We start from the raw sequence: 18396 nt of genomic DNA, 5'->3' as shown, positions 1-18396 counted from the left end.
AAATCACCGGCATTTCTCAGTAACTGTCACATTTCAGCACTGAAGTTACATCTCAAAGTCTGTCAATTACACAAATAAGCAGCACAAAAATGCATTTCATGTGCTAGGTCCATGCTTCGAAAAATAATTTTTTAAAAAGAAATTTCAGCAAAGATACATTACTATGACATGACAGACTCCTGCTATGGTAAGCACATGTAGGATTTTCTTACATAGTTCCAATTTTGTATGTCCCATCATTGAACCATGTATTGACCTGACCCATCTATTCTGAATATACAAAATGCAGACATTTTTAAATTGTTTAAATTTCAAAGAAAGTTTTGTACCAATTATTCCTAATTATTTTCACACTAAGAAGTGGTTATGGCAAGATGGTTGCCTAAAACAACATGAAAAACAAAAAGGCTAGATAAGGAAAGATAACTACATCAGTAATTACATTAAATATAAATAAAATAGATTCTCTAAGATGAAGATTACATAATTCAACTGGGTTTTTAAAAACCCAATTATATGATATGTACAAGAGAAATACTTTAAATAAACTTAAGGACCCAGAATGAAGAAAGGATGGAAAAAAGGCATATATGAATACTCTAACAAATAAAGTTGGATAAAATATCTTTTTAAAAAGTTAATGCATATCTGACCAATGGCACTAGTAACAATGGACATCTGTATTAAAAAAAAAATGAATTTAAATACCGACATTACACCTTTCACAAAAATTAATTCAAAATGGATCATAAATTTGAAAAAAATGCATAACTATAAAACTTCTGGAAGACAACATAAGAAAAATCTAAATGACATTGGGTTTTAGTGGTATTCAGATTCAACACCAAAAGTATGATCCATGAAAGAAAAAAATAGGTTAAGTTAGACTTTACCAAAATTAAATTGATGGGGCTGCTGCCAACACTGCCACCACAATGGCCCAGTGCACATGACTAGCTCGCAGAAGGCCCTGCTGCTTGAGCTGAAATCCCCGAACAAGGAAAAAGTAGAGGGCTTCTTGATCACCCTGGTGCGTGAGCCCGACTTCTACAATTGGGAGGAAGGCATCTCCCATATTCACCATCTACCTTCAGATTCTTGAGCAAAATGTGACACCCCAACATTTATGAGAATGGAGATGTATGCATTTCGAGTCTTCATCCACCTGTAGAGCTACCCTCCAAAAGGTGGAATTGTACTTAGCATGTCAGGACTATCCTGTTAAGTGTAATTGTACTGCTTAATGAACCCAAGACCCTCTCCCCAGCTAATGTGGATGCTTCAGTTATGTTCAGGAAATGGAGAAACAATAAAGGAAAAGACAAAGAATATGCTGATATCATTACAAAACAGGTTACAGCCACAAAGGCCAAAGCAGAAAGGGATGTAGTAAAGATCCCCACAACCCTGGAGGCATATTACATCAAAACTAAGGAGCCCTCCAATGACAACAACTCAGATTTGCTTTATGATGACGTATACAACATTGACATTGATGAAGATGGGGAAGATGATGTGACTTTTATGGTGATGATTAATTCTGGGAATGAGGAGTCATGGCCTATTCTTCAATGTGTCTGTACTAACTGTCCTGCTGTCCCAAGACAAAGGGAAAGCAAGTGGGGACCTAGCAGTGGTTCCTCAGGAAAACCTTTTCACAGGGGATAGTAAAATAAACACAACTAATGACTCCCCTTATGGATCTCATTTTGCTCCTTTTTATGGACCTCTTAATAGAAAGTAACCCTCCACAGAATGTCAGAATTCTTGCAATCTTTACTGTCCCACCACTGTAGTGATTCTATTTAAAAAATCCAAAAACCCCAAACTCCCGCCTCACTTCATCTCTACAAACTGTTCACAGCAAAACATGTTTGCTGTTTTTAGATTCTTGAATAAGTATTTCATTAAAAAAAAAAAAGATGGACTGTATGGTATATGACTATACCTCAATAAAACTGCTAAAAAATAATAGTAATAAATATTGTGCCCAAGATGGAAGCGGAAGATGAATTACTGCTGCCACTGCTCCCTGAGCTGTTTGAAACCAGCAAGCACCTTTGAATGAAGCAGAAGTAGCAACTGAACTCACTTGGCTCCAGTATAGTCTAGGATAAGTTGTTTTAGTGACTGGACCTCCTTGAGAAGGCTGCTGAAATGATGTCACAGCTCGTCTCCCTCAGCCAAAATGAAGTCTTGGAAAAGACTGGTTTTATCAACATTAAGTACCTGTTGGTGGCAGCACTGCAAGAAACCCTCACCATGAAACAAGTCAACCTGGCTACAGTCTCGATAATTTGTGGTGGGCTTAAGAATACTTTCTAAACTAATTAACCTAGTGCCATTACCATCATGTGGCAGAGTTTGAATTGCCCAAAACCAAGTATAACTCAGCTGAAAATAACACCGTTAGCTCCTCCATGGCCAATCCTAAACTTGTTTCTATGCCATCACAAAGAAAGGCTAAAATAAAGATGAAAGAGGTAAAATACAGGTTGTTTATGCTGAAATCTGCTGTGTAACATGGTAGAACAGATGATGAGTGTGCTCATGAATATTATCTACTTGACTTTCACAGACAGATTGGTATCAGCTTGAAAGAGATTGAGAGTATCAATCAAGAAATAAAGATCCTGAGATAAAATGACTCCTCAAAAGAGGCATCAACTTCTCCCTCAACTCGTCAGGACAGGCCTCCAAGAAACCCTTCACTCTCTTTCAGGATGTGGTTAAAGCCAAGCTGTTTGGGGCTGATTATCCAAGTCTGGCAAACAAGACAGTGACTGACTAGTATAAGCATATCAGAAATATGGAACATTACTAGATTAGGGAATAGCTAAGGATAAAAAAAAAAAGCAGTTCAACTACAGAAAGATCAGGAGCAAAAGGAGGAAGAGGATGATGAGAAATCACTATAGAAACCCATGAGTGGAATGACTGGAAGGATACCAATCTTAGCAGGCATAGCAACCAAATGAAAACAGGTTGATCTTCCCACACACCAAGATAGGACTAGAGATAGCTCACATTGTTCCCTCCCTGCATTGCTGCTTCAGGTGTGTAAAATGAAAGCAAAGATGCTTCATCTTGCTTTGGGTTCAATAAAGTATCAAATGATTAATTATATATTTGTAACTTAAATGATGAGCCAACAAGCTCATTTCACCATTATCATTTTTATTATGATGTATCCCAATATATAAGTGGAAAGAAAAGAGCACTGAAGTAGCTTGGTATAATCAATGACTGTGCCCAATCAAGATGGTGATGTTATCAATAGAAGCTTCCAGGATCCACATACCAGCCCACCCCCCAAAAGACGCTTTGAACAACTAGCAAGAACAGACAAAAACACCTTTCTCAAAGCTCCAGAAAACAGATTGCAGTAACAGAGCAAATGCCAAATCAGGAAAAATGCCACTTAAAAAGTGGTAGGATCTCCTGATGACCTGGCTGGTTCCTCCCCCATCCCTCAATGGCTCTGTGGAGAGTTAACCTGCACTTCCAGTGAGAATCCCTGGTCCTGGTTTCAGAAGGTGCGGAGTAACCCTTGTTCACACACTGGAAGCATGTATGTCTGGCTCAATCTGTCTGTTGGGAGCCTGAGGGATTTACTGCCCCAGAACTTGCCCTGCATGTAGAAGGTAGCTCACAGAGCTCTCCTACAGAATGCTGTGGGAGACCAGTTGAGTACCTATGTGGCAGTTTAAAATTCCATTTCTGTGGGCGTGAGACCATTTTAACAGGAATATATCAGGGAGGTATGACTCAAGTTGAGACTCTGCCCTCTTGCTGGGTCTGATAAAAACAGAGACACAAAGAGACACACAGAAAAAGAGAGCTGCCATGTTTGATTTTGCCATGTGAGTGGAAAGACTCCAGTTTTGCCCATAGCTGAGCTGCAAAGGAAGAAGCCCCCAAAAGGCTCAAAGGGCTGAGCCTCAGGGAGTATGCCCAGTAAGAGACAAGCCTTATCATCAGATGTGTCTACAGTTACAGAAAGGCAGAGATCAGTGGCCGTCTTGCTTCAACACATGGCAGCTGACTCTGGTGAAAAAAAGCACCACTTATGGTACCTTGACCTGGGCTTTTCAGTCTTAGAAATGTAATATTTACCCCCAAATAAATCCCCTTTATAGAAACCAAACCATTTCGACAGCCGTTTGGCAAACTCAAACAAACTGCCTGGAGCATGGGATTGCTGATTGTAGGAAATACAGTGCAGTGCCTGGGACTATAAGGAAAGCATTACTAGGGAAGAGGGCACATTTGTATCCTTGTAAGTGGGGGAATTCCTAGGACCACACAGGAATGGCCAAGATAAGTTGTATGCAGAAAGGACCATGGAGGTCCACTTTGCTTTGGCCTGGAACTATTCTCTAAACTCTTTACAGACAAGCTCTGAAGGAAAGCACTCTCACAGGTCAATCTGCAAAGACAGAGAAAGATGTCTGTTTTTTTCCTTTTTTTTTGTATTTAAGGAAAGCACTGTCACAGCACCAGCTAGATTTAACCTTAAGGAACAGACACCTCAGAGTCTAAATTCCAGTGATAATACATTAAAATACCAAAATGTACAGGTTCCAACAAAAGATTACAAAACATACAAAGAAACAGGAAGCAATGGTTCATGCAAAGGATAAGATGAAAGCATTAGAGGCCATCAAAGAGGAGGATCAAAATTGGGACATTCCAGATCAAGACTTTAAAAAATAGTTCTAAATGTGTTCAAAGAGCTAAAGGAAAACATGGGCAAAGAATTAAAGAAAATCAGGAAAACAATAGTGAACACAAAGAAAACATCAAAAGAGAGATGGAAATTATGAAGAGGAACCAAACAGAGCTGAAGACCACTGTAACAGAAATGAAAAATTCTGACTTCTGGGAAGATGGAGGATTAATGAGGTACAGGGTTTTCTTCTCTCCCAGAAAAAGAGCTATGTGATAGGCAGAAACTGTTTGAAACGACTGATCTAGGGCTCAGGAGACCAGGGGAAGGCCGGGCAGCACCCAGGAAAGAGTGAGACAAAGAAGAGACAACTCTGCAGGGAGGAACTGTGACCAACTAGGGCCACTGCAGCTGCTGACACCCAAAGCCCACATTCAAATCAGACAGCATCATGTCCTCTGGTCCCTGGCCTGTGGGGGCCAATCATAGTCCCCGTAGGAGTACACTTTCCCAGGAAAGGGGAGAGGGAAAGACACAACTCACTGTTGATGCAGCTTTAATTTGGTCTGCTGTGTCCCAGTCCCACAGATCCTACCCTTTCGGCATCATTGTCTTTACCTGGACTCTGTAGAGAGCTAAAGATAGCCTGCCCTCTCAAACACCCCTCTTACTGACCTGGACTGAGGCTGCTGATATAGAGGGGAGTGGAAATTTCATTCATCCCTGGGAAAAGAGAGGGTGTGGCCAAGAGAAGAGAATGGTTTCTGATCAACAATTTTGAATTGTTAGGCTTGGATCTGAATAGCCCACCCCAGGGGCAATCTCAGAGACACTGCTTTTGCACTGCCCAGTAGGGCCGGATTCCGGCAAACACAATCCCCATTAGGGTTTGAGCAGAGAGGGTTTCCCAAGAACGCCATCTGCTGGCAGATGTGCACAAGAGAGGGACAATAAATAAAAGAGGCTTTTTGGTGCCCTTCCCCAAGGCCCTTCGAAATAGGTCTGCATGTATTAGTGGGTCCCTGGACCTGTTCTGAGCAGTTAAGCAGGGGCAATTCTAAAGACCTACAATAAGCTGAACTAAGAATTAAAGAAGAGCCTAACACAAAGCCACTCAAAACTAAATCCCTAGGCAAAAGAGAGAAACTGATCATAAAAGTAAATTCATCATCATAATTAGATGCCTAGACATCAGCAAAAAAATTACAAGCTATACTAAGAAACAGGAAGATATGGCCCAGGAAAAGGAACAAATGAAAATGCCAGATGGGACAACAAGATTTGAAACAATTAATCAGATTATAAAAATCTTCAAAATCAAAGGAGCTGAAGGAAATACTAGTCAGCATTCACCTATCAGAAAGGCTAAAACCCAAAAAACTGACAGCTAAAGTAACAGGATTTCTCATTTACTGCTGGTAGAAATGCAAAATGGTACAGCCGCTTTGGAAGAGTTTGACAGTTTAACATAGTCTTACCGTATAGATCCAGCAATCACCCTCCTAGTGTGAAATGAATGTTAGGTTAACATAAAAACTTACACATGAATGTTTTATTCATAGTCACCAAAAATTAGAAGCAACCAAGTTGTCCTTTAATAGATGAATGGATAAGCAAACTGTGGTACATCCACACAATGGAATACAATAAAAAATGAACTAGCAAACCACAAAAAGATATGGAGAAACTGTAAATGCTAATTGCTAGGTGAAAGAAGCCAGTCTGAAAAGGCTACATACTGTATACCAATTCTATGACATTCTAGAAAAGGGAAAACTACAGACTACAAAAAGATCAGTGGTTATGAGGGGCAGGGTGGGTGAAGAGAGAGGAATAGGTGGAACATGGGGGTTTTAGGAAGGTGAAACTGTTCTCTATGATACTGTAATAGTGGATACATTACATTATGCATTTGTCAAAATTCAGACTAAATACATCAAATTCACAGACTTAATAATACAAAGAGTGGACCTCAAGGTAAATTTTGAACTTTAGTTAATAATGTTTCAATATTGGTTCATTAGTTGTAACAAATGTACCATATCAACAAAAGATGTTAATAACAGGAGAAACTGAATACAAGGAAGGAGCTTATACAGGAACTGTACTATGAATTCAATTTTCCCATAAACCTGTAACTGTTCTAAAAGTTAATGCATATCTTAGATTTCAAGAAAGAAAACTACGCCAAAGTTCAGAAAAAAAGATAACTGAAAATAAGAATGGCCAGAACTTGAGGTGATTATGTCACTGTCTGTTATGTGTTTGTATACATAACAGATGCACATGTGTAGCATCAAAAATTCTGCTTTGGTGTTAATGCCCATGCAATGACTGACAACAAGATGATCAAAAGGAAAAACATACTCACCCCTATAGGGAGATTACAAGGAAGTATATTGGTCTATACCAGGGCTGGGGGTGGAAGGAAAATCCCCCTTGATAAATTAAAAAAACAGGGCCATGGTGACTTAAAGTCTAAATATGTACTACCATTCAGTCAAGGAACACCCAAGTTGAGAAATTATAAAATCTGGTTCTGAATGATTAAGTTCCTGAGGCTCCAGGTAGAGACAGGCAAAAGAGTCTCCATCTTAGGCCATACAGAATCCCCAAATAAAACCAAGCCTAAAGCCATCTAATGTTAGAAAAAACAAAAGGAAACAAACCCCTATGAAAGACTGAGGGACGAAACGGGGTCCCTGTTATGGGACGAGCGGGGTCCCTGTTGCGGGACGAGTGGGGTCCCGTTGTGGGACGAGAGGAGTCCCTGGCGTGGGGAAGAAAGCCTCGTATGGCCGCTGAGGCTTCCCTCGGGGGCTCCGAAGGCGTGGAGGGCGCACAACCCAGGAAGAAGTCGCGGAGACAGGCTGATGGCACAAGTCTGGTTTATTGCGGAAGGGGATGCAGATTTATAGGATTGGGGAGTGGTGTGGCGGGTTCTGATTGGCTAGGGCAAATGCTGTTTCCATATAAGGCAATGTTCTGGCATTGGGCTAGTGATTGGCCAGTAGAGTATGTGCTAACTCTTGATAGGCTGACACTGTTACTAAGCTGATAGGTGGTTGTAAGCTGTTGCTGGGCAAACAGCATACTGAAAGATTAGGTTTAAGGGAGGGGGGAGGGGAAGTGAGAGCTGGGCTAGGCGGGAGATAGGAAGGGGGAGGGCGGTGCCGGCTAGCCGTTAGCAGCAAAGGCCTAGTCAGGCGTGGTCACCTTGTCTAGGCCCAGTGGGCAGAGGCGGTGTCACCTCTTGCCGCACTGTTTGCCACTGAGGCAAGCCGGGTGCCCCTCCTCCCACAAAAGACAGTCAACAACATAAAAGAGAATTTGAATTTTAAATAACAGAACAATGTAAAAAACGATATTTAAATGTTTAAAATTTTGAAAACATAAAAGGAAGTGAAATTCTAACAAAAAGAGCAACTGCTGTGAAAAAGCTAATTTTGAAAAAGAAAGAATTCACTATTCCAGATCTTTGCTAAAAGAACTTATCGAAAGACTTCAGTAAGAAATTATCGTTAACAGAGTGAAAATGAGCCATTCTAGAAAATATCTGCAATCATAATAAAAAGTGACAGAATTACCAAGAAGAGTGTAAATAACTAAAAAGAAACTGGCAATTCACAAGCAAGGAAACCCAAAGAGCTAATCAACATGCTAAAAGATGTAAAAATTCACTAGTTAAGAAGGGAAATACAAAACAATGAGCTAATTCATGCTCCTAAAATTGGCAAAAAAAAAAAAAAAAAGGTAATGTCTGAAAAAAGAAAAATCTTAGGGAGTATATAGGGTAACAGAAATCTTATGCATTACTGGGAGTGAAAATAGGTATCACTTTGAATAATCCTAGAAAGGTTGAAGACAGACATATCGTACAACTTAACTGGTTCTACTTCTAGGTATCTACCCTGGACAAACACATGCAGGAAAAAAACACGTACACAGATGGTCACTGAATACTGTTTGTAAGAGGGAAAAGACAGCAATACCTATTTATCAAGTACAGGAATGAATAAACAGTGGTTCATTCTACAACATGGAAATTACATATAGCATCATATATATACAGATGATGTTGGTTATCCCTTTTATTAATACAGTGTAATAAATATTAGAATTAAATCTGGCTACCTAAATAACATCTTTTAAAATGGCTGTTTAAAAGCTCACATAGAAAACATACCTATTTCATCTATAAAGATGATGGAAGGCTGTAATTTTATGGCAAGTGAAAAAACAGCAGCAGCCAATTTCTGAGATTCTCCATACCACTTATCAGTCAGTGTTGAAGGCTGAAGGTTAATAAATCGACAGCCTGCTTCTTTGGCTGTAGCCTTGGCAATCAACGTTTTCCCACAGCCAGGAGGCCCATAGAGAAGAACACCTGGAAATTAAGAGGGTTTTTATTTTATTATTCCTTTAAGACAATGAGATATTAGCTTTAGTTTAAATAATTTAGTTCTGCCCACACTAAAAATTTTTCCCAATATTTGATTCTGCTTTTATTAATATTTTTATAGTATATATTAGAGAATGATCTGAAAAATATGTAATTTCAAGTTTCAAAAAATTTTTTAAGAAATATAATCCACCTGAAGAAAAAAAAATGTATATACTAGCAGTCTAGTTAATGGAGTAGCATAAAGGAAGGAATCATGTTCTAATTTCAGTCTCAGTGATGACATATATTTTGGGATTACAGCATCCTTGCAACCTCCTCCTTTCCTTGAAAGGTTTAGTTCAGGATACTAAAGACTATCATCTTCACATCCAAACTTACACCACTCTATCAACGCACTGACAATTAAAACATTTCAACAACTTCCACCTTCACATAGCACTTTGGTAACCTAGAAAGGACAGACAACTTCTAAAAACCCTGTTGTACTATTGCTCAGACACTTAAGTTTTAAGCAAAAGGACCTGTGCCTTCTTCCAAATAGATAATGATCTTTCCTTAAAAGGAAAAGACACTAGCAGCCACTGCTATTGTAATTTCCTAGGAATAACACTATATTATTAAGCTATTAGTAACAGTTTGCTTCTAAATATAATTCTTGGTAATATTCTTAATATTTAAGGGTTCTAAACAGGTTGGAGTCTTGAACATTTGAGAGTTACTGCCAACAGCTTCTGAATTAATATGACATCATTCTCTAAAATAATAGTAAAATTATGGCCCTGTCCATAAATAAATCACAGACAGAAGTGACAAAAATTACAATCTGTAAAGCTCTTAAAATATTGGCCTCATTCAGTTTCCCAATTTTCCTTAGATAATAGCACTTAAAGAACAATATTTAGAAATGACATGCTGGGGTAAACCAGAGAGGATGTGGAAGTATTCACATTTTCCTTTTTACTATGTAATTAAAATACAAATTTAAAGAAAAAGAAATATATTTATATAAGGTTTCCAGGCAAAAAAACCTTTTCATATTTTTTCTTTAGTGAGATACTTCATCTTATTGCACAAGTTCTTCAAAATAATGTTCAAAATTTTCCTCAAGCACTTAGATTTTCTACTGGTCTTAATAATTCTTCAAGATCCAAGTTATAATACCAACTAATCACAAAATTCAATCATTTCAAACTAAACTTTTCTAAACTCGATTTTTAAGTTTAAATCCATAAGCTTTCCAATACATATTAACATTTTCAAACAGCCTCTGCAATTTTAAATTAAATTTTTAAAATTAATTCTCCCCCCCACCCCCCCACCCCCGCTGCAGTTGTCTGTTCTGTATCCATTTGCTGTGTGTTCTTCTTTGTCCGCTTTTGTTGTTGTCAGAGGAACGGGAATCTGTGGTTTCTTTTGCTGTGTCATAGTGCTGTGTCAGCTCTCCATATGTGCCACGCCATTCTTGGGCAGATTGAACTTTCTTTCACATTGGGTGGCTCTCCTTACGTGGTGCACTCCTTGCACGTGGGGCTTCCCTACGCGGGGGGGCATCCCTACGTGGCACGGCGCTCCTTGCATGCATCAGCACTGCGCGTGGGCCAGCTCCACACGGGTCAAGGAGGCCCAGGTTTGAACCACGTACCTCCCATATGGTAGATGGATGCCCTATCCATTGGGCCAAGTCTAATTCCCTTCAATTAAATTTATTTCAGGTGCTTACACAGTCAAAAGTTAAACCTCATTCATAGTGAAATCAGTAATTTAGCCAGCTTTGAGGTGGAGGCCATAAATCAATCCTACCAATGCTGACATTGACCTTAAAAATGACCTAGGAAACTCCCAGAGAAGAAAGGTGGCAAGAAGTTTGTGGAGACTGTTCTGTAACTTCGGAAAAAGAATGGGCCCTTCAAAGTGGCTAGAGCCTCCATCAGCACCAGCCATGGTCTGCCCACCAAAGTTGTGATCCACTGTAATAGCCTGGTCTGGGATGTAGACAAATGTGAGGAACTTCTGGAAAAGACAATGAAGAACTGCCTGGTCCTGGCAGATATTAAGAAACTGAAGTCCATCTCGTTTCCATCCACTGGCAAGGGCAGGAATGGTTTCCCAAAGTAGACAGCAGTCCAGCTAATACTGAAGACCACCTCCAATTACTTTGTGTCAACCACGTCCTCTTCATTCAAAATGGTGTATTTTGTGTTTTTTGACAGTGAGAGTATAGGCAACTACATGCAGGAAATGGCCAAGCTGGATGCCAACTAGGCTGAGGAGCCAGCCCACACCGTGTCCCCTGCCTCCAGTTTGCAAGAAAGAAAAGTTTAAAAAAGTTCCTTTTCACTCCTTTTGGAAGGAGGGAACCCTTTCATTTTCAATTTTGCTCATCTAGGGGAAATAAGGTTTTGGATTTCAGTTTGTTTTTGACCTTATAAAATGTTTTTCCGTTAGCAATCATAGTTGGCATTACTGTTGTTAAGCACTGTGTTTCAGACCGTGTCTGACTTTAGTGTAACCTTGGAGATGTTATAGTTTTATTTTAACGAAATCCTGACTGGTGCAGAGCAGTGGGAAAAGCAGTGTCTTTTACATGAGGCACGACGCAGGAAGCCCCATTTTGTAACCATGTGACATGGTGCTTTATTGTACATCCAGTGGTATTCTTTTTACTATAATGTTCTTTTTTTCCCTCAAGGAAAAAAAATCATGAATTTGCAACAGGTGTAATTTTTGTTTACTTATTGTCTTCATGATGAATTTGAAAATGAAAAATTTAAATGGCAGAACAGAACCTGTAGTCCTTAATTATATTTGCAGTTTGGAATTTGTGTGAATTGCTTTAGTAAAATGTTAAAATACAAAAAAAAGAATGCATCAAAGCATGAAATATGATGAAACTCACAGATAGAAATCTTATATGCATATATAAAATATTATTACTGAATTCAGAAAGTTTACTGGGGGGATCATTCAGTACTCAAGTGGAATTTTAACTTCCTCTTCTTTATATATTTTTTATTTTTAAAGAAGCTTTAGATTACATAAATGTTGTACCAAAACATAGGGGAAACAAAAAAATATGGGGAGGCAGAGGTGGCTCAGGTGACTGGGCTCCTGTCTACCATATGGGAGGCCCCGGGTTCGATTCCCAGGGCCTCCTGGTGAAGGCAAGCTGGCCCATGCCACTGCAGAGAGCTGACAGCCCACACCACCATAGAGAGCTGAGAGCAGACAGCGAACACAGAAAACAAAGGTGGGGAGAAACGGATGTGGCCCAAAAGATAGGGCGTCCGTCTACCACATGGGAGGTCCAAGGTTCAAATCCTGGGCCTCCTGACCCATGTGATGAGCTGGCCCACACACAGTGCTGATGCACGCAAGAAGTGCAGTGCCACATAGGGGTGTCCCCTGCGTAGGGGAGCCCCACGCACAAGGAGCGCACTCTGTAAGGAGAGCCGCCCAACAGGAAAAAAGTTCAGCCTGCCCAGGAATGGCCCCCACACACACACACGGACAGCTGATGCAGCAAGATGACGCAACAAAAAGAGACACAGATTCCCACAGAAGAACACATAGCAAATGGACAGAGAAAGCAAACAACTAGGGCTGGGAGGGGGGGACAGGGAAGGGGAGAGAAATAAATAAATAATAAATCTTTAAAAAAAAAAAAAGAAAACAAAGGTGGGGGTAATAAATTTAAAAATGAAGTGAAATAAATAAATCTTAAAAGTATGTATATAGGGGAGGGAGGTGATATGGCTCAAGCAGTTGAGCACCCATCTCCTACATGGGAGGTCCTGGGTTCAGTTCCCAGTGTCTCCTAAAGACAACAAACAAACAACGAGAGAAGACAATGAGCAAAAACAAATGGCAGGAAGCAGATGTGGCTCAAGCAGTTGAGTGCCCCCCTCCTACAAGGGAGGTCCCAGGTTCGGTTCCCAGTGCCTCAAAAAAGTAAAAAAAAAAAAAAAAACCAAAAAAAGCAAACAAGCAGACAACGAGCACAAACAATGAGCACAAACCACAAGCAAACAGACAAGGGAGCCTTCTGGCAGGGGAAGGGGATCAGAATATAGGGGATTCCCATATTCCTTATCCCCTCCCCCTCTAACACTTTCCCACATTAACAATATCTTTCATTAGTTGTACATTTTTCACAATTGATGAACACATATTGAAGCACTGCTACTAACCATGGCCTATAGTTTACATTATAGTTCGCACTATGCTCTGTACATTGTTACAGATTTTGACAAAAGGTTTAATGGCCTGTATCCTCATTGCAATGTCATGCAGGACAATTCCAATTTCCAAAAAAATGCCCCCATGCTACACTTATTCTTCCCTCTCTCTCCCGTCAGAACCTCCAGTAGCCTATGCCTTTATATCAATGTTACAAGTTCTTTCCACTGCTAGAAGAGTAAGTTTGCTTTAGTCAACAGTTGCATTCACCCCTTGTGTTTGTTCATTCCTCAATCTTGAGGTCAAATGGAATTTTAACTGTTGTAAATTTTTAAATGTTTGGGGGGAAAGAACTTTCCATTTTTTACACAACTATCAATATCCTATGGCATATCCCTATAATCAATTAGTAGCACGACAGTGTGCATTACCACAACTTTAAAAAGCTCTGACTTAGTATCTATATGATCTTACTGATTAAGTATAATTTTACATACTGCATGAACATGCATAACAATTCTCAAATTATCTTTTTGTAGACTATTTGAGGCAGTGATCACTTTCAGCTTTAAGAGGAATTAAATGGGGTGCAGACGTAGCTCAGTGGTTGAACATCTGCTTTCTCTGTACAATGTCCAGGGTTTAATTCCCAACATCTCCTAAAGTAAAAAAAAAAAAAAACAAAAAAAAAAAAGGAGTAACTAATTGTCAAAGGATAATATACAATTGGCAATAAAGCAATAACTCAAATCAGGTAATCTAATTTCCACTCTAAAAGTGGAACAAGTAGGTATGCAACTCATTTTATACTATGCTTCTATACCCTATTAACTGATTTATGTTGAGTCAAAAAGTGAATCAATGATTTTTCAAACTTTTGATCTTGACAAAAAAGTTTTCCAAAAATGCAAAGCTGAAAAGTCTGAATAGGTATAATTTTAGATTACATAATTAGGTGATATTCATGCAACATTAAAATATTTAAAATATACACTGAAACTATCTCCAGTGTTTGGACATTGTTTTCAAATAAGTAGCAGATTTACACATACTGTTGAAGTATCCCCTCCATAATTTAGCATTCACTATGCTAATTGAGACCTTATACCAAAGACCAACTGGTGAAGACACCCAAGCACTTAGTCACTCAGGAACTAAGACACCATGAGTATCGCGCTTTCTCTCTACATAAAGAACATTTTATTTTCCTAAACTCACCAGCATTGTGTAATTGAGAACTGAAAATGCAGAAAAATTTCAATTCAGACTATAAATAAACTGAAAAGCTAATTTTAATAAATAAATAATCCAACTTTTAGCTTACTCTTTTGATTAGGACTCAGATAATCTTCTCAAAAATGTTTTGGAAAATGAAAATCACAATTAAATGCTTTTTATCAGGAAAAAAAAGAAGTAGCAGCTTTGTTATTTTAATTAATAAAAAGAACATGTAATTTCTGGTGGTAATTGTGATTCTCTATTCACCAAAACCAAAAATTATCTACTTCATAAAAATGCACAGATATCTGCTTTAATTGCCTTTTATATATAAATTAATGCACTTTTCTGATATAGCTGCAAAAGCACTAAGATTATAAGCTATTACAACTTTAATATACATAGCACTATTTTGATATTTCATATCTTTTTAAAAACCATAATTCTTAAAAAATGAACATGCATAATGATTTGAGTTCAGTCTTGACTAGCAATATAAATCAGGCCTACCTAGTTTAAGCAATACTAGATAGAAAAAATAAACTATACTGTGGAGTTTGAACTTGAAAGCCATGGTGTCAGAGACTCAATCATGTCCCCCATAAAAGGCATGTTCAGGTCCCAACCCCTGGCCTGTTAGTGTGGTCCCATAAGTAAATAGGACCATTAAAGATGTTATTAGTTAAAGTATGTCCTAACTGAATGACGGTGAGCCTTAATCCAATTCGGCTGAAGTCCTTGTAAGTGAAGGAAATGAGAAGAGAAACCAGGGAAAGCAGTCAGAAGTTGGAAGTCAAAGGAACCTGGAAGAGAAAGGAGAAGACACCACCATGTGCAATGCCAGGTGACAGAAAAGCCAAGGACCAAGGATCATTAGCAGTCAACCCCAGAATGGCACAGTCTTCAGGAAGAAAGCACTGCCTTGCTGATGCCTGGTTTTGTATTTCTCCCAGCCTCAATACTATGAGCCAATAAATTCCCATTGTTTAATCCAACCTATTGTATGGTGTGTTTTAACAGCTAGAAAAGTAAAACACACAGCTATTTATCTATCACTGTAACTTATATTCTCCATTTGAATCCTCTTTAACAAGCCGTAAGCATGATTAATATTTGCATGAACAAGAATAAAACTATTACATTTTAAGGATGCAGTTACAAGCACTCTCAATTCATGAGTTCCTAGGCTTTCAAAGTTCCAAGGCTTACTACCTATAAAGAAGGAAGTTTCCCTCCAAGATAAGTACTACTTAATTTCTAATTCATCTACAGTTCAGTATTTCCTGTAAAGAAAAGCTAAAATCTAAATTAAAACAATTAAACACCCTAGGAGAAAAAAAAATAAAAACCACTATAACTATGAAAAAAACAAAAAGAATTCTTCACTTGAGGGGGGAAAAAAAGCCGTATCATCACTTTGGACTTTTTTTAAGCTTGATTTTCCAAATTTTAATTAATTTGGAAGCAATAAAAAATATGTTTGAAATAAGGGGATGGCAGCGGACTTGGCCCAGTGGTTAGGGCGTCTGTCTACCACGTGCGAGGTCCGCAGTTCAAACCCCGGGCCTCCTTGAGCTGTGTACAGCTGGCCCGTGCGCAGTGCTGATGTGCTCAAGGAGTGCCGTGCCACACAGGGGTGTTCCCCGCGTAGGGGAGCCCCACACGCAAGGAGTGCGCCCCATAAGGGGAGCCACCAAGCGTGAAAGAAAGTGCAGCCTGCCCAGGAATGGCACCGCACACACGGAGACAAGATGGCACAAGAAGAAGAAACACAGATTCCCGTGCCGCTGACGACAACAGAAGCGGACAAAGATGACACAGCAAATAGACACAGAGAACAGACAAACAGACAACCAGGGGGGAGGGGGGGGAGGGGAGAGAAATAAAAAAAAAAGGAGGGGATATTTTAACATAAACCTATAGGGAATATTTTAATCTAAAGTTGGGAAGGTGGAAAGATGAAAAATGAGCAATTACTTTAAAACTAACATTTAAACAAATCACTGAATCTTAAGACTTCTCTTAAGAATGTGATTTCATAAAAACTAGTTTTTTCATGGGAGAAGTTTCAATGTTTTCTAGACATTTAATGTTTTAGCATCATAAACTTTTACCATACCTTTTGGAGGCTGCAGAAGCCTGGAATTTTCAAATAAATGCTTCTTTTTGATAGGTAAGATGACTGTGTCTTTCAGATCTGTAATGACATCATCTAAACCTGCTATATCACTCCAAGTAACCTGGTAAAAGATAAGGTCGACATGTCTTTTACAACTAATATATACTTTCTGAAGTTTTGTGTTTTTTAAAAAAAGAAAGCCCCAAAGAATGGTAAATCTTAACCTCATAATGATACATAAAAAACAAAATACTAAAATTATATCTTAACATTGAGTACAGACATTTCACAGCAATGATCAAATAAATAAACTGCTATAAAACTGAGAAAAGCACTACATCTGGCACACAAAAATCTGCAAGGATCTAATAGGCTGAATTCATTCCACTTATGAGGAAGATGTACTGCCACAAGGAAACTGTGAACCAGCTCAGAGAGTTAATTCAGCACCAATTGCTCGAGACTATTACACCAGGAGTGTGCCTATTTCACATATAAGGCTGTTGACCAAAACAGGAGTGAATTTTAGAAATAAGTTTCATACCCACCAAACTGGACTTCTGAATTTCATTAATCAAAATTAAAACTAGGTCAAAACGTATGGGATGTCTTTTAAGTAATAAATAAAGGAAACACTCTTAAAATTAAAATAGGCAAAGCTTGTTTATTTTTTTAGTTCATAAGCTAGGAAAGCCTGCTGGTTCAACTTTTACATTAAGGAACTGAGATCAAAGAGGAAACTATTTGCCAAACCATGAAGAGAAAAGCTGGGTTTCAGAATTCTGTATTCTATCACATCATATCATAGAAGTCTATATTTCAACTACATAAATATTCACATACTTAAAGCGGTAGATTTTATATGTCACAAAGGCAAATATATAAATGTACAAGTTTTACTCAACAAATGTAGGCAGAAAAGAGTTAACATACGTCTCAACTTGCTGTCTTTACAGAAAGGACTGCTTGCAAGGTTGACCACTGGGAACTTAATATTTCAAGGAGGGTACCCACCAGTCCCCTATAATAACAGTTCAGTCAGGCTGAACTGCAAACAATATGGTTTAACGATAAACACTTGTTTTCATTCTAGGAGTCTAGAATTTTGGTACATGCTAGAAAGAGGGTACAACACATGTGACCCAACCTGCCATAAAAACCCTGGGCAATGAGTCTATAATGAGCTTCTCTGATATACATCTCACACATGTTAACACAACTTGTTGCTGGAGTAATTAAATGTGTCCTGGTGACTCCACTGGGAGAAGACGCTTGGAAGCTTGCAACCAATTTTCTCCAGTCTTCACCCCATGCACCACCTCCCTTTGCTGAGCCTGCTTTGTATCCTTTTGCTGTAATAAATCATATTGTGAGTATGCCTTATGCTGAATCCTGTGCTTCCTCCTGGCCAATCACTGAACCTAAGTGTGGTCTTGGGGACCCCTGACACTAACTACATAAAAATAATAATAATAAGATTAAAGATACATACGTGCATGTTAAGAGGATCTACTAGATGAGCAGCAATACTCATTTCATATTCTGAAAGCTTCACATTTTTCACACCAATTTGCTTCATTAGTTTTTCTGCCTAGGGTAAAAAAACAAGTAACCTCCTTTAATTTGATATTTAGTTATTGTCACTTCAAAACACTTATCTATGAAATCTAAAGAGCAAGGAACAGACAGAGAAAAATTTTCCAGGGCTGTTCCAGGTCGCTCAATCTTCTTCTTCCCCATAGTGAGCCTTTAGGGTAAATAAAAGATTTGAAGCTACATGCCACAGAAAAGTGGGCAATTTAAACCAAC

General features: G+C 38.7%; 1 protein-coding gene and 2 pseudogenes across 4 annotated transcripts in view; 2 read left to right on the top strand and 1 right to left on the bottom strand.

Moving 5' to 3' along the window:
- The window catches only part of ATAD1 (ATPase family AAA domain containing 1), a 139857-nt gene that overhangs the window by 72388 nt on the left and 49073 nt on the right, over window positions 1-18396 (bottom strand). For all 4 annotated transcript variants that reach the window (XM_058298844.2, XM_071215792.1, XM_004464527.4 and 1 more), the window contains exons 3-5: window positions 18080-18178; window positions 16588-16708; window positions 8856-9056 (exon numbers count right to left, since the gene is read on the bottom strand). In XM_058298844.2, the coding sequence (XP_058154827.1) occupies window positions 8856-9056; window positions 16588-16708; window positions 18080-18178 (421 nt within the window). The remainder of the gene's footprint in view (window positions 1-8855; window positions 9057-16587; window positions 16709-18079; window positions 18179-18396) is intronic.
- LOC139439165 (ubiquitin-conjugating enzyme E2 R2 pseudogene) lies at window positions 950-1668 on the top strand (annotated as a pseudogene).
- LOC139439164 (immunoglobulin-binding protein 1 pseudogene) lies at window positions 1996-2989 on the top strand (annotated as a pseudogene).

Source organism: Dasypus novemcinctus, chromosome 6 (genome assembly GCF_030445035.2).
Source record: "Dasypus novemcinctus isolate mDasNov1 chromosome 6, mDasNov1.1.hap2, whole genome shotgun sequence".
NCBI classification, from domain to species: Eukaryota; Metazoa; Chordata; class Mammalia; order Cingulata; family Dasypodidae; genus Dasypus; species Dasypus novemcinctus.
Note: the sequence above shows the minus strand (reverse complement) of the source record. Positions and strands in the feature narration are given on the sequence as shown.